Here is a 14,795-nt window from a genome sequence, read left to right as displayed (position 1 = left end):
CAGTAAGTTTTTCTCTGATTTTCAGTAATTTAAATCCAATCATCAGGAATTCAGAATCACCCAATATGCTCAAAGTTGCACAAATGCGTATGGATGATAGAAAAGTAATCCCCATGCAATATTTTAAGTGTTGCTATCAGATATATTTAAGTGATACTTTACAGATTAAAGTTGGGTAAAATCAAAATATATCCTCCCCATTACATTTTAAAACAGTCACAATAATTTATCAACAGTTGCCATTTCACAGCAATTAGAAAATAGGAGTTGCTACAAGTTGAACAAAAAGGTACTTTTTCCTCTTTTAGGAAATAAACATATATAGATATATATATGTACACATACACATATAACATTATCTTTTAAAATTCAAAGTGGTTAATTTGCTTTTGTATTATAAAAAAAAAATTTTCCCTATGTTCAAAATACTGAAAAAGCACAAAGGCTGAAAAAAGAAAACCACATTTGCCACTTTAAAAAAATACATTATCGTCTCAGTGGTTCTATTTATTCGATTATAAAGTTAGGTATTATAAGGACTCTGCACTTGTCAGATTCCTAGGACTGTACTGGACCACACGGAATTAAATCTAACCCTTCCTCAGTCTCCAGGAAGGATACTTTTAACCCACCCTAAAAGATGATAGCATAAATGCCCCTATTCTGAACTGTTAAACCGGGAAAAAAAACACGCCCACCTGGAAACAATCGAAGTCGTAAAAGTTTATGAAACCGTGGGAGAGACTGCCTGAATCAGAAAGCTATTCTTTGGATAGAAGTTAGTTTTTGGAAGTATATAAACTCTTTTAGGCCACTAGAGTACAGATTCAAAAGTGATTTCTCCATAAATAATAATCTGTTACAGGGGTTTGTAAAGTACAACCCATGGTCCATATCTGGCATGTCACCTGTTTCAGTAATAAAGTTTTATTGGGACACAGCCATGCTCATTCATTTATGTGTTGTCTATGACTGCTTTTGTACTAGTATGGCAGAGTTGAGTAGTTGTGATGGAGACCAATGGTGTGCAAAGCCTAAAATAGTATTTACTCTCTGAACCTTTATAGGAAAAGTTCACTGACCCCAGATCTAGTGCACTATGTGCTCCTCTAGTTACCTAGAGGAACTAGAGTTGATGCATCTCAAGAGGATTTTAGCTGGACTCCAAGAATAACCTGCATACTAGGGTTCCTTAGCAGACAAATGTCAGATGCCCCATCCTGAGGCGGTGCTTTACTTTGGGCAAGGAAATCATTTGTATATATTCTCAACAAATACCTATAAAAGGTATTAAATACACCAAAAAGAGAGCCAAGTAAGAAAAGTATGCCTGTTGATATTCCCTTAATATCGTCCTATTATTGGGGGGAAAGGGTGCTACAATGACTCTTTCTGTCAACTTCCTTCAGCTTTTCTTTAAATTTGTCTATAAATGTCTTTTGATGAGTAGCGCTCCCTCCTCCTTCTATGCAATTAATAACCTTTAAAGCCACCTGACTAAAATGCTTACATAGTTTGGTGAGGCCTTGTTCGGGGATATTTATTTAAACTAAACATATTAAAGATTATCCTTTTAGAAAATGTTTCTAAAATTATTTATCTCTGCTACTGTAAGAAGTGGAAGAAGGTAAAGAATGCACAGGGAGATCAAACTCTGCAAAGTATACCTTAAAAACCAGAGGTATAAAATAGCTACACTTTCTGAACGGTAATGTAAAATAAAAACAGAAAAATCTTCCAAATTTGAAGAGCAAATTTTCCCTTGCCCTGAGTCAGCTAATGAAATCTTTTTTCAAACAGGGAACCTCCTGAACTCAAGCAGCTGCTCAGGAAACTGTAAGAGTTCACAGGTGTTTCAATATTTCAATAGTTGTTGAAACAGGGAAGATAAAACACTGAGAAGAGATTTATTAAACACAAATTTATATCAAGAGATTAACTGTTTTTTCAACCAGCTTATAGGTGGACTCTTCTTCTTTGTTAAAGAATGAATGGTATGAAACTATATGTTAAAGATGTTTCCATAATACCTTACGTTTATATAGCGCCTTACAGCTTCAAAGTGCTTTCACATGCCATCTCATTTAATCCTCACAACACCCCTGTGAGGTAGGTAGGACAGGTATTATCATCCTCACTGCAGGATGAGGAAACTGAGGCAGAGAGCGATTAAGCGACTTGCCCAAGATCACACAGCTGGTAAGTGGCAGAGCCAGGACAAGAAATCAAGTTTTCTGACTCCTCATCCAGTACTCTTTCCATTATAACTACTGCCCCCAATTATGAATAATGTACTGTGTATCAAAATTGAAAGGTTATTGAAGTTCACTGCAGTGATGTCTTAACAGTAAAGTTAAATGAAAAATACAAGAACAGTAGGTCTGATGGTTTTACTTGACGTAATAAAATTGGTGCAAAACCACTTTTTGTCTAATTACTTATAATCTTTTGGTCCAAATACATAAAATATGCAATATTTACAGCATTTTCCTTTTTTTTTTTGTAAATGCAATGCTTTAAAACACATTATAAAGCACCTTAGTAAAAATAGTCTACAAGTAAAAGTACAGAAGAAGTAGGAAAATCCTACCCATACCACAGCTCACTAAATGGAGTTATAATATGGACTCACCAATACCTCAGTTTACACCTTTACAAATAACCCATGGAGAAACAAATACTAAACTTATTTTTTTGATATTAATGTGTGGAAGCCTTAACCAAAACTTCAGGCAATGTCAACATTCTTTGAAGTGTTTCCCCAATCTTAGATACTGGGGAGACAGGAATGAGAAATACTGCTTTGATTCTTTTTACAGTATTAATAATGGTTTAAATTGATTTTTAACACTAATCGTCATTTTTTTTAAGAAAATTAAGATGACCTACATAAATATGGGCAGTTCCAACTACAGCAGATACAGTCTTAGCAAACGTGATCAAACATTTCAGTAAATTTCATGGGACGTGATTCACAGAAACAAAGTACACATCGCCAAACAGTTAATAACACTATCCAGTAGAGGTGTATAACCCAAACCTCCAGGTGAAGGTGGAAGTAGCAAATGGATTCATCTTCATTCATGGTTAGTTGAAAAAAATGCTTTATCAAAAAGAGAGTATCAGAACTTTTTCTGAAATTGTATTTCATTATTTGGCCTTCAATTAGACCTGCTATGTGTTTATTTTAGGTGATGTGTAGGTTTTGTTCAGGCAGGAGGTTATAACTCCCACCAAAATTTAACCAGAAAAAAAAAAAAGGCTGAAACTTAAACTTCCTAGACCACTGACATGTCAGCCAGAATCTACTTCCTTGACGTCACTGTCTGTATCCTAACTCAGTTCAATACAAATTATCTTACACACCCATCAGCAATCCAAGTTGTGGAGCTGAGAACTAAGGTGAAGACAGGGTCAAAGTTGTAGTTCAAGAATCTAACTGCCACACCTTGTACTCAGTTCGATTTAGGGTAAATCTTTTCATAGAAAAAGTTCTGTGCAAGGATGTAGAGGTCTCCATCTTTTTCTCGTACAGCATGGGCTCTGATGAATTGGAACTGCTCTAGTGCAAACTCATAGAACTCATTCTCCATTTTCCAAATGTCAGATTGCTGTAGTTTTGCAATGGTTTGTTTAGTAGGGAGTTTCTTCTCTGTGGTTTTCCTAAGATGAGATTTCTTTCCTACTTACAAAGGAAAAAGAGAAAAGGTAAATAAATTCTGAGAACACACAAAAGATCAATGCCTGTTTATTTGAAGAGATGGTTTAAGTTAGTATGACACATGGAAGAGCATAATTGTTTTGTCAATATCATTCAGGCAAAAACAGTGCCCTAATCATACTAGAATTGTGATTTATTCCTTTGTAATGCAAATCCTTACCCTTGTTAAAGACTTAATGAGATGTCAAATAATAAAAGTAAGAATCGTGGACTTCCCTGGTGGCGCAGCGGTTGGGAATCCGCCTGCCAATGGAGGGGACACGGGTTTGAGCCCTGGTCCGGGAAGATCCCACATGCTGCAGAGCAACTAAGCCCATGCTCCACAATTACTGAAGCCCGCGCATCTAGAGCCCGTGCTCCGCGACAAGAGAAGCCACTGCAATGAGAAGCCCGCGCACCACAACGAAGAGCAGCCACCGCTCGCTGCAACTAGAGAAAGCCCGCGCACAGCAACGAACACCCAATGCAGCCATAAATAAATAAATTTATTTAAAAAAAAAGTAAGAATGGCCACTTGGTAAAGTGTAGGCTGTCACCTTACATGCTGTATTCTCAAATGCTTGGTGCTCTGACTAGTTTGTTTTCAGAGACATGATAAAATACCTATTTTCAAACTTAGTGCTGATTTCTCATAAACTATTCTCTATACCTATGTGTTAAAAGCTAGGGCACATGCATACTCCAGGAAAAGAGTTCCTCTGATTGTATCTTACCAAAGAACAGAAAAAAAAAAAAAAATCAGAATTAGATTGGACCAGCACGGTCACTTTCAGATATGTAATACTGTCACAGCTGCTGAAGCATTCTTTTAGGAGCACTGTGACATAGCACAGGATCATTACCAATGTGACTCAGTCTCTCCATCCTACCCCTACCTAAATAGCACTAGACACGTCTAAAGGGTGGAATGTATGTCTGGCATTACTGAATCCCACACATTTCTAAGGCTGGCCCTGTAGTTTGTATCTTTCCACTATACCTACAATGCCTTTTAATTATAATCTCGTGCATGTTTATTCATTAAACAAACATTTAATGAATACCATCTGTGTGCCATGTACTGTTTTTGTATTGAAAATGGTGAGTAGAAACAGACAACGTACCTGCCTTTCTGGAGTTTTATTCAACAAACTTCAAATCACACATATTTTGCAAGTGGCAAACAAAGTTAAGGACAGCTTGAAAAAGAAACCCATCCTTATATACCTGTACGATAGAGCTCTGTAGCACCCCTGAAGAACCGGGGCAAAGCTGCCTCCAATAACATGATAAAATCTTCAAGCTCTTCAGTAACTCCCACCAGAAAGTACTCATTAACTAGGTTATATTTGGCTTGATCCATAGCCCACCTGCTTCCTACATTCCTAAAACCAAAAAAAAAGGAGTAAAAAAATTGGTTGTGAAATCTGCTAAGTACTTTTGATGCCTTTGACACTGTATATTATGGAAAAAACAGATAAACACATGTCCATCCAAAGCCTTAATGCCCTTTTATTAATGTCCTTTGGGAGGCACACCTGTTTCTAATTTCCTTTGCCGCTGCCCCCAGTTTCTGCTCAACTACGCAGGGCTAACTCAGATTTTAGTAGAGGACACTTAATTTGAACAGTTAAGAAATGTGTATACATATCCTCCCATCTGATTTAGTATGAGTGCATTTAATTTTTGTTAACTACAGTTGTCCCTTGAACAACATGGGTTTGACCTGCACAAATATCTTTCAATAGTAGATACTACAGCACTACATGGACCGTGGTTGGTTGAATCTGCAGATCGAAGGAACCATGGATACAAAGGACCAACTATAAATTATACTGGGATTAACCCCCGCCTTGTTCCAGGGTCAACTGTACTCTAAACTTCGTTCATTTTAAGAGCTCTCTAGGAAGGTCTAAGCAATTTTGTGTAGCGATTATCTTCATTTAATTTATGAGTTTAGGTTTTTCTGATATTTCTTAAAAACAGAAATAGGATAAGAAATGGCTCTACTAAGAATCTTTTTATTTTTCACGTTTTTAGCTAATGGCTGTGAATAGAGGTTTGGCCCTAAGTAAACTATGCCTTTGAGTTATTTTTAGCACTGACATTCCCTAACCCTGATGCCAAGCTCTGCCTTTAAGCAGTGTGATATTGAGCTGACGACTTCGCCTTTCTGAGCTTGTTTTCTCAGCCATTAAAAAGCTGGCGTGGGTGGTGGGAAGCTGGGGAAGCAAACGAGTTGATTTCTCAGGTGCCTCCCAGTTCTATGAATCGAGGAGACATACTGAAGAAGTGTGATTAAAATCTCCTCGGTAATGCCCAATGGAGAGATATACTCTCTATTGCTCTAAGGTAGGGGTGGCAACCTTTCCTCTAAAGAGCCAGAGAGTAAAGCCGGAGATGGGTCTGCAGGTCATATGGTCTCGGTCACTTGGTTACTTAACCCTGCTCTTGCAGTGTGAAAACAGCTACAGACACTAAGTAAATAAATAGATGTGGTTGTCTTCCAATAAAACTGTTTATAAAAACAGGTGATGGGCCAAATTTGGTGTCCGGGTTGTAATCTACTGATCCCTGTTGTAAGGAAATGATTAAAAATTGAGAAGACATTCTTTCTAAGCTTCCAATTCTTACATTATTACAGTTGACCTTTGAACAACACGAGCGTTTAGGGGTGCCAACCAGACCCGATCCCCCATTCCCCACTTGAAAATCTGCATATAACTTCACAGTCAGCCCGCCACATCCCCAGCTCCACATCCGAGGATTCAGCCAACCACAGATCATGTAGTACTGTAATACATCTTTATTTTAAAACATCTGCATTTCAGTGGACCCGCGAAGTTCAAACCTGTGCTGTTCAAAGGGTCAATTGTATTCTGCGTTGATACAATCTATTGAGTAGGGCCTTAAGGTTCTCAGTAATCTAATACTGTATCTCAAATAATGATGGAAAGAACAGAAGGCATTCCTTATATCGCTCATGGTTTTAAGGAAGCTACTAACTTTGAATGTGTTCCTGTTTTTTTCTACTTTTCCTGTTAAAATGATTGATTGGAACAAATACATACCATTATTTTTTTAAACTGAAAACTCAGCACATTCTGAGGAAATAAACTCTATTAAAGATAAAATATCTTTATTTTACCTTGGCTTCTCTCAAAGTTAAATCAGTTTAACAGTAAATCCAGGTGAATAATTTACCCACTAAGCCTCTTCTTGATCTAAAATGGATGGCTCAAACAATAAGCTTAGGAGAAAATGAGGTTTATGAAAGGACCCCTGACCGCTAATTAAGACCACTGCTAGAACATAGCAAGACACATAACACCAAAAACAAAAAAAAATTAAAAACCAGCATCTGAGAAATCACTGCAAGCATGTTTTACATGAAGAATCTTTTTAATGCACTTAAAGGTAACTAAAAACTAGGTATTACTTAATTACATGTTATTTTTGGTCTGGTCTTTCACGAACTTCCTTACACCTAGTCCTTGACTAACACACTCACCCTTGTGAAATACAGATTATAGAGATAATAAATAGATTACTGATTGAAGCTAGCTTTATCTCCCTACCAGCATTCCGAGCTGTGGCCACAGAAGAATGGGATTTGAAGCCAGAGCTTCTCTGGAGCACAGTCTGAGCCGCCCTCAGCTACACATTCATCAAAGGTCTGGAAAAAAGACAAAGCAGCACATGTGAGCCATAAACCCGAGCCTCACCTACCAAGTATCTTAATGTGGTAAGTTATTAAATAAATGGCAGTGGATGGGACGAGTAGTGAATTAAAGTGATAGGTTACAAAAACATACTTGAGATACTGAGCAAAGTCAAACATGGGTTGTTCTCACATCGTTGTTTTATACCAGTGTTTATAAGAATTCTTTTACTATATGAATGGAACATCCCCCAGATAACAACTTATCCTTGAAATTAAGTATTGGTTTATGTTGAATTTATGTATTTATATTTTCTATCCCCTTACCGAAGTAAATTAAATAAAAACAAGGTTAAAGATACTCTTTGTGAAACAATTATTTGAAAAGAATATAAAGTAGGACTACACTTAAGTCTTTTCCCCTTCTCTCATTAAAACAAACAAAAAAATCATTGTACAAAGCAAAAGTGACCCTGGATACTTATGACTTGCATGCCCTCCCCTCCAAATGCATCTGACTAAATTAATTAAAAGGGCAGGAGACTCACAGGTTATGGATCTAAAATTAAATCAACTTCACTTTCTTTAGTACTTACTGTCTGTCACAGGCATTTTTACAGTAGGCGTTATCTATTTGAAATGATATTAAGATGCCAGAGAACAAACTTAAGAGCTCAGGCTGTTGGAGTAGACATCTATAAATACCACCTGTTATTTCTGAGAAGAGAGGGTATGTAAAAGTAGAAAGAGAACGCATACAGAGTCCAGACTCCTGAGTTTCTAGAACCAGGTGTGACCTTATCTTGAATAAGTCTTTATGGCCTCCAAACCTCACTTTCTAATCTATAAAATTAGATAAATTCAAAGGTCCCTTTCAACCAAAAATCTAGTAAGAATAGGACCCCAAACCCTTAGATCTGACTATGGCTAGAGGTATAGTGGAATAATTATCTTTATTCTGGCAACATTTAAGAGGCAACAGCAAACTAACTGATTTGCCCATTTCTTTTACAGATGACCTTCACCATGATATAGGAAAAAGATTTATGACTTGGGTTTGAATCTTGAACCCAGAAAAACTTAAGTTCTGTGTTAATTTCCTCATATGAAAAAGGAGGACATAATCTTACTTTGAGGAAGAAATAAAATCATAGATCTAAAAGAATCTACCACAAAGAGTGGTTCACTGTAGGCACTCAATAAATGGGATGTGTCTACGTCTGTCTTTCTCTCCCCACCTCTCCTCCCTAATAGTCAAATACAATGTTCTGTTGGTTCTTGTTCTCCTTGACGTCCACAGCGTTGTCTACTTCTTTGAACACTCCCCTTTTTGGCTTTTTGTTGGTTCTCTGTACCTTTCTGAATGTACCATCACTATCTTCTTTTAAGGCATGTTTTGGTCCTTCTACCAAGTATGGAAACTCAGCTGTCTTCTCTTTACCCACTCCCTTCCTTAGCTTATTCACACTTCCTTGGCTTCATTTATAATTTCTAGGCAAAAGACTTCCAAATTTGTACCCCCAGATCCATCACCTCTTACTTATCTTCTGATACCTAGTATGCCTTTAGATTTGAATTTCCAGTATTACCTCATATTCAATATTTCTGGCAATAGGATGACATTGCCCCTTGTAATTCAGACTCAAGATCTCAGCACATTTCTTTATTTTTCCTCTCCCTCACTTAACATCCTTGAGGTAATGTCCTTCCAATGCATCTTTTTTTTTTTTCCCCAATCTTCCATCAGGATCTTACCATGTCATGTCTCCATTCTTACAATCACTTCCTAATTGGGCTCCCTTCCCTCCCTTCCTTCAATCTGCTCTTAGACTACCAGATTAGTCTAAGTAGTCACTTCTAACATCCTCTACTCAGAAAACTTCAATAGCTTCCAATATCTTTTTAAAAAGAGAAATACAAACTCTTTATCCTGGTTTTAAAGAATGCTTCATAATCTGACCTCAGTGTGCAAGTCTAGCCTTATCTCCATGTATAACTTCCATCTTTACCAGATTAACCTGTTTTACAGTTTCTCAAGCATGTCATATGTACCTGCAAATCCATATATTTTGCTGATGACATTTTCTTCCTCTGAAAGTGCTTCCCTCCACCAATCTAGTTTACATGAAGACTATCTTTCCAATGACTACTCTGGCCTAAAGTCACTCATTTTTTTTAAACTCATATAAATGAATTAAATACTGCCTTGTAATAGCCAGCTCTTAGGATCCAAGTATGTTATTTATATATACATCTTTATTTAAAGAACTTGCTCCATGTACTTTGGAAAAAAAGTTGTATTATGTTCTCTCCTGAACTATAGAAAATACTTATTGGAGGGATCATGCAGTATAGTATGCATTTGTGTCCTCCACAGCATACAATATCTTGCTATACCAACTGTTTGCACAATCATCGTGTCCTCCATAGCATACAATACATTGTTATACCAAATGTTTGCATAAGCAATATTTGTAAATGGCTGGAAAGACTGCACTTTGGAGATTTTGCATGAGCATTAAAGGTACGATTCTAGTTGAGATGAAGACAGGGGCGGTAAAATTTTTTCATGAAGCATTTTGACAGTTCCTTAGAGTTCTGTCAAATTCTCTTAGGATTTCTCCCCCACCCCCCAATATACACACACACACACACACACATCCATATCAATCTATCTATTTTTTTAAGTGAAAACATCTCAGTTTACACTTAACACTCAATCAACCCCATTTCAATGGCCATTACAGTATGTCTGAAATTTACTAGATGGTCTGATTTAGATTTGCTGGTCTAAGTCACTTTCCAAACAGTGGTTTTACTATCATTTATGCCACCTTGCAGCTCATAAAAAGAAAACAACCTATGTATCTATCTCTACCGTATCTCAGGTTCCAATAAACCCAGTGGTGATGTATCAGAAGGTTTCTGATTTCACGCCTAATTTGTTTCAAACAAATTTATGATTTATGATTTGTTTCAAACAAAACCTAAATCACAGTACAGTGCTCCTGAAGTTCAGAAGAGCTGCTCGGCTCCATTATACCTTCATCTGAATAGAGTATCAGATGAAAAAGAAACGAATTACTAAGGTGATTGTGAGTGAACTCATAAACTGTACCACCGCTGTGTGTGTGTATGTGTGCGTGTAAGATTCAAAGACATTAAAAAGATTTTGCTTAAATGTGTTGGGTTGGCCGAAAGGTTTGTTCGTTTTTTTCCGTAAGATGGCTCGAGTAGTGCTTAGTTGTCTTTAACTTCATTCGAAACCATTTTGTTAAATTGTATTGTGACAGCTGTCGTATCAGCGTGCATTTTTAAAAGACATCAAAATTGGTGATTTTTTTGTGTGGTCATTTTAATATTGAAGATGGAAGAAAAAAGCAACATTTTCGGCATATTATGCTTTATTATTTCAAGAAAGGTAAAAACGCAACTGAAACACAAAAAAAGATTTGTGCAGTGTATGGAGAAGGTGCTGTGACTGATCGAATGTGTCCAAAGTGGTTCGCGAAGTTTCATGCTGGAGATTTCTCGCTGGACAGTGCTCCACGGTCAGGTAGACCAGTTGAAGTTGATAGTGATCAAATCGAGACATTAATTGAGAACAATCAAGGTTATACCACGTGGGAGATAGCCGACATACTCAAAATATCCAAATCAAGCGCTGAAAATCATTTGCACCAGCTTGGTTATGTGAATCGCTTTGATGTGAGGGTTCCACATAAGTTAAGCGAAAAAAACCTTGACTATATTTCCTCATGCTATTCGGTACTTAAATGTAACGAAAATGTTCTGTTTTTAAAACAAATTGTGGTGGGCGATGAAAAGTGAATACTGTACAATAATATGGAACGGAAGAGTTCGTGGGGCAAGTGAAGTGAACCACCACCAACCTCACCAAAGGCCGGTCTTCATCCAAAGAAGGTGATGTGTATATGGTGCGACGGAAGGGAGTCCTTTATTATGAGCTCCTTTCGGAACACCAAACAATTAATTCCAACAAGTACTGCTCTCAATTAGACCAACTGAAAGCAGCGCTCGACGAAAAGCGTCTGGAATTAGTCAACAGAAGACACATAATCTTCCATCAGAATACCGCAAGGCCACATGTTTCTTTGATGACCAGGCAAAAACCTGTTACAGCTTGGCTGGGAAGTTCTGATTCATCCACCGTATTCACCACACATTGCACCTTTGGATTCCCATTTATTCCGGTCTTTACAAAATTCTCTTAATGCAAAAAAGTTCAATTCCCTGGAAGACTGTAAAAGGCACCTAGAACGGTTCTTTAAAAAGTTTTGGGAAGATGGAATTATGAAGTTGCCTGAAAAATGGCAGAAGGTAGTGGAACAAAATGGTGAATACGTTGTTCAATAAAGTTCTCAGTGAAAATGAAAAATGTGTCTAATATTTTTACTTAAAAAACAAAGGAACTTTTTGGCCAATCCAATAAGAAAATAGGACAGTGAAAGAGGCTGCAGCATTAAAAGTTTCCATAGAGTCACTATACGGAAAATTTTGGAAATTTAAATATCCACTATTGGAATTAAAACTGGTTAATGAATGAGCATGTAGGATGGCTATTTTGACCCAAGTTCTCCGGTTAGCCAACTCCTTCTTCCTGTGTTCTAAAATACTAAAAGTATTTTAGTATTTCAAACAAAATCTGTAGATAATCTTCAAGTTTATTTTTGGCCAGCAGTTTAAAATCTGCTAGCCTACTCTGGCAGTATAAGAGTTACCACCAAAATCCATTCTTCCCTTCTTCCACAGTCATAGAGTTTAGCCTCTCTTGCAGTTAGGTATGGCCATATGACTAAGTTCTTGCCAGGAGACTGGGGGCAGAAGTGATGTGAGCAAGTTCTGGGTCACTTGGTTAAAAGGAAATTGGTGGGCCTCTAACTTCCCTCCTTCCCATGAGCTGGAAGGCAGATGTTGTGGTGACCCAAATTAAACCGAGCACATAAGGGCAAGCCCCTGAAGGGTAGCAGAGTAACAATATGGCAGGAACCCAGCTCCCTGATGACTGTGTACAGCAAAGCTGCTCTAAAATCCCGGGCCCCTTACCTTTAGGCTTTTATGTAGGACAGAAAAAATCTACCTAAGCATTTTAATTTCTTTGTTTCAGAAGCATCTACCCTAATTCACCTACCAAACATTTTATTAGATAATATAAAAGTGGAAAAATAGTTTGGGTTTTGCCTCCTTTGTAGTTCCTTCTTATCATTTGGCAAAGGTGTTTCACTCCTATCAACTTAAAAGAAACAACCCAAAGACAGGCCATAGCAAGGAAGATGTAAAGAAAAAAAAAAAACAAATACAAATAATCAAAAATTGGCGAACATACATGATTGTGCTAGATCTTAATGTAAAACAGAAATTCTCCTTTTTCTATCTTTTTAAAAATTTTTTTCATACTTTATTTTTAATTTTATTTATTTATTATTATTTTTGGCTGCGTTGGGTCTTCGTTGCTGCACGCGGGCCTTCTCTAGTTGCAGCAAGCGGGAGCTACTCTTCGTTGCGGTGGGCGGGCTTCTCTCATCGCGGTGGCTTCTCTTGTTGCAGAGCACAGGATCTAGGCGCAAGGGCTTCAGTAGTTGTGGCACACGGGCTCAGAAGTTGTGGCACACGGGCTCAGTAGTTGTGGCTCACGGGCTCTAGAGCGCAGGCTCAGCAGTTGTGGTGCACGGGCTTAGCTGCTCCGCAGCATCCTTCCTGGACCAGGGCTCAAACCCGTGTTCCCTGCATTGGCAGGCAGATTCTTAACCACTGTGCCACCAGGGAAGTCCCTCCTTTTTCTTTATAAATATGTGATGCATAAAGTAAACCAAGCATTTCCTAGTGAGTGAAATCAAGTTAACGAAACTCAATACCATCTTGACCACATACAGCTCAATGAATCAATCCACTGGCGTCTTAATCAAGATGAACTTCTCCACTGACTCCAACAGTGACATCAGCCCTTGGGCTTCTCTACTCACAGCACAGAGGACGATTGTCAATCAAATGCTGCCCACCAGAACTTTCCCACTCATTTGCTAACTTCTATTCACGTTCTCCTAAACATTCTGACCACATTTCAGAAATAGAATTTTCTATAAATAAATGTTTTACTCTTATAAAATTTCTTCTTAAAATAAAAAGCAAAAACAAAACTCAGTTCAGTACACCAGAGAAACAAAAAGTTATGATCAGCTTTTTCACTTAAACACCATCTATGCTTAGAAAGAGCAATTCTTTGTGAACTACATACAAATGTTTTTAAAAGCAGGAAATATCAAAAAATCCTTTAGACTATTTAGATTATTAGTTTAAATATTTAATTCCTAGAATTGTAGGTTAAAATAAACAAAATTTGATGCTTGATAGTGATGGCAATTATATTTACATTCAAACCCTTTTCTACAAATGACCTTGCTTCATATTTTATACAGAAAACTGAAGCTGAGCGTGAGCTCCCTTGATTCCTGCTTAGATAAAAGCTTATCTGCAGCCCCTACTGCCTTTATCTGTAAAAAAGTATTTCCTCCTATCTTTAAATACCCTTTCTCACTCCCTTCTGAGACCCTGCTTCACCAATTTTTCTCCAGTTTTGCCATCATAACGCCTTGCTCTCTTCAGGTATATTAATATGCCCAAGTATCTGTCACCTTTAGTAAAACATTTCTCATGTTTTTTGCTCCCTTCAAAGCCAAACTTCTATCTCAAGAGTAGTCTTTCCTCTCAGTCTTAACTTCTCACGGTTACTCCTCAACCCTTTGGATTCCACATAAACACCTTCTCTGACCTCCCCATTGACAAGTCTAAGGGAAAGTTTTAAATTCTCAATTCACTAACCTCTTCGTGATTGAAATGATTTTTCCATGCATTTCAAGGACTCGCCAGGTTTGTCTTCTGATTCTCCAACCTCAGTCTTCTTGGTGTGCTTCCCTCCCTTTGCCTACTCCTTAAATGTTGTCATTCCCGAGAGCTACATATTTGCACCCCCTTTTCTTCTTCTTCCTTTTTCGTTTGGTCCTCTCTTCATACCCTATATGTCTCCCTTGAAGTGCAATTTCATTCAATATCTTGTTTCAACTCCCACCTAATGCTGATGACTCCCAAATCTATGATTAAGTTCAGATTTATTTCTTGAGACACAAATACATTTCTAGTGGATATTTCCATCTGCTTATACATGACTAAAAATAATGTCCAATTTGAACTCATCATCTCTTTCTTCAACTTCATTACAACGGACTTTTCTTTCCATTTCCTCTCTTTTGGTGAAAGGAACCACATATATAGTAGTTTGATCAGAAGCCTGGGAAGATGACAGGTCAAGGCTGACTCTGGATTGTACCTTTTACTGAGATAGAGAAACTGGTCTACAACAAAGAGTTATCAAACCTTTAAATATGAACTGCAAAGATATTATATTGCTTTCCTGTG

General features: G+C 37.5%; 1 protein-coding gene across 1 annotated transcript in view; it reads right to left on the bottom strand.

The window, feature by feature from the left end:
- Positions 1 to 3,455: 3,455 nt before the first annotated feature.
- Positions 3,456 to 14,795, bottom strand: part of HS2ST1 (heparan sulfate 2-O-sulfotransferase 1) — a 197,368-nt gene continuing 186,028 nt past the window's right edge. The window contains exons 5-7 of the mRNA XM_065888991.1: positions 7,279 to 7,376; positions 4,928 to 5,085; positions 3,456 to 3,682 (exon numbers count right to left, since the gene is read on the bottom strand). Coding sequence (XP_065745063.1) covers positions 3,456 to 3,682; positions 4,928 to 5,085; positions 7,279 to 7,376 — 483 coding nt within the window. The remainder of the gene's footprint in view (positions 3,683 to 4,927; positions 5,086 to 7,278; positions 7,377 to 14,795) is intronic.

The sequence above is a fragment of the Phocoena phocoena genome, chromosome 1 (assembly GCF_963924675.1).
Source record: "Phocoena phocoena chromosome 1, mPhoPho1.1, whole genome shotgun sequence".
NCBI classification, from domain to species: Eukaryota; Metazoa; Chordata; class Mammalia; order Artiodactyla; family Phocoenidae; genus Phocoena; species Phocoena phocoena.
The sequence above is the reverse complement of the archived record's forward strand: the minus strand, read 5'-3'. Positions and strand labels throughout refer to the sequence as shown.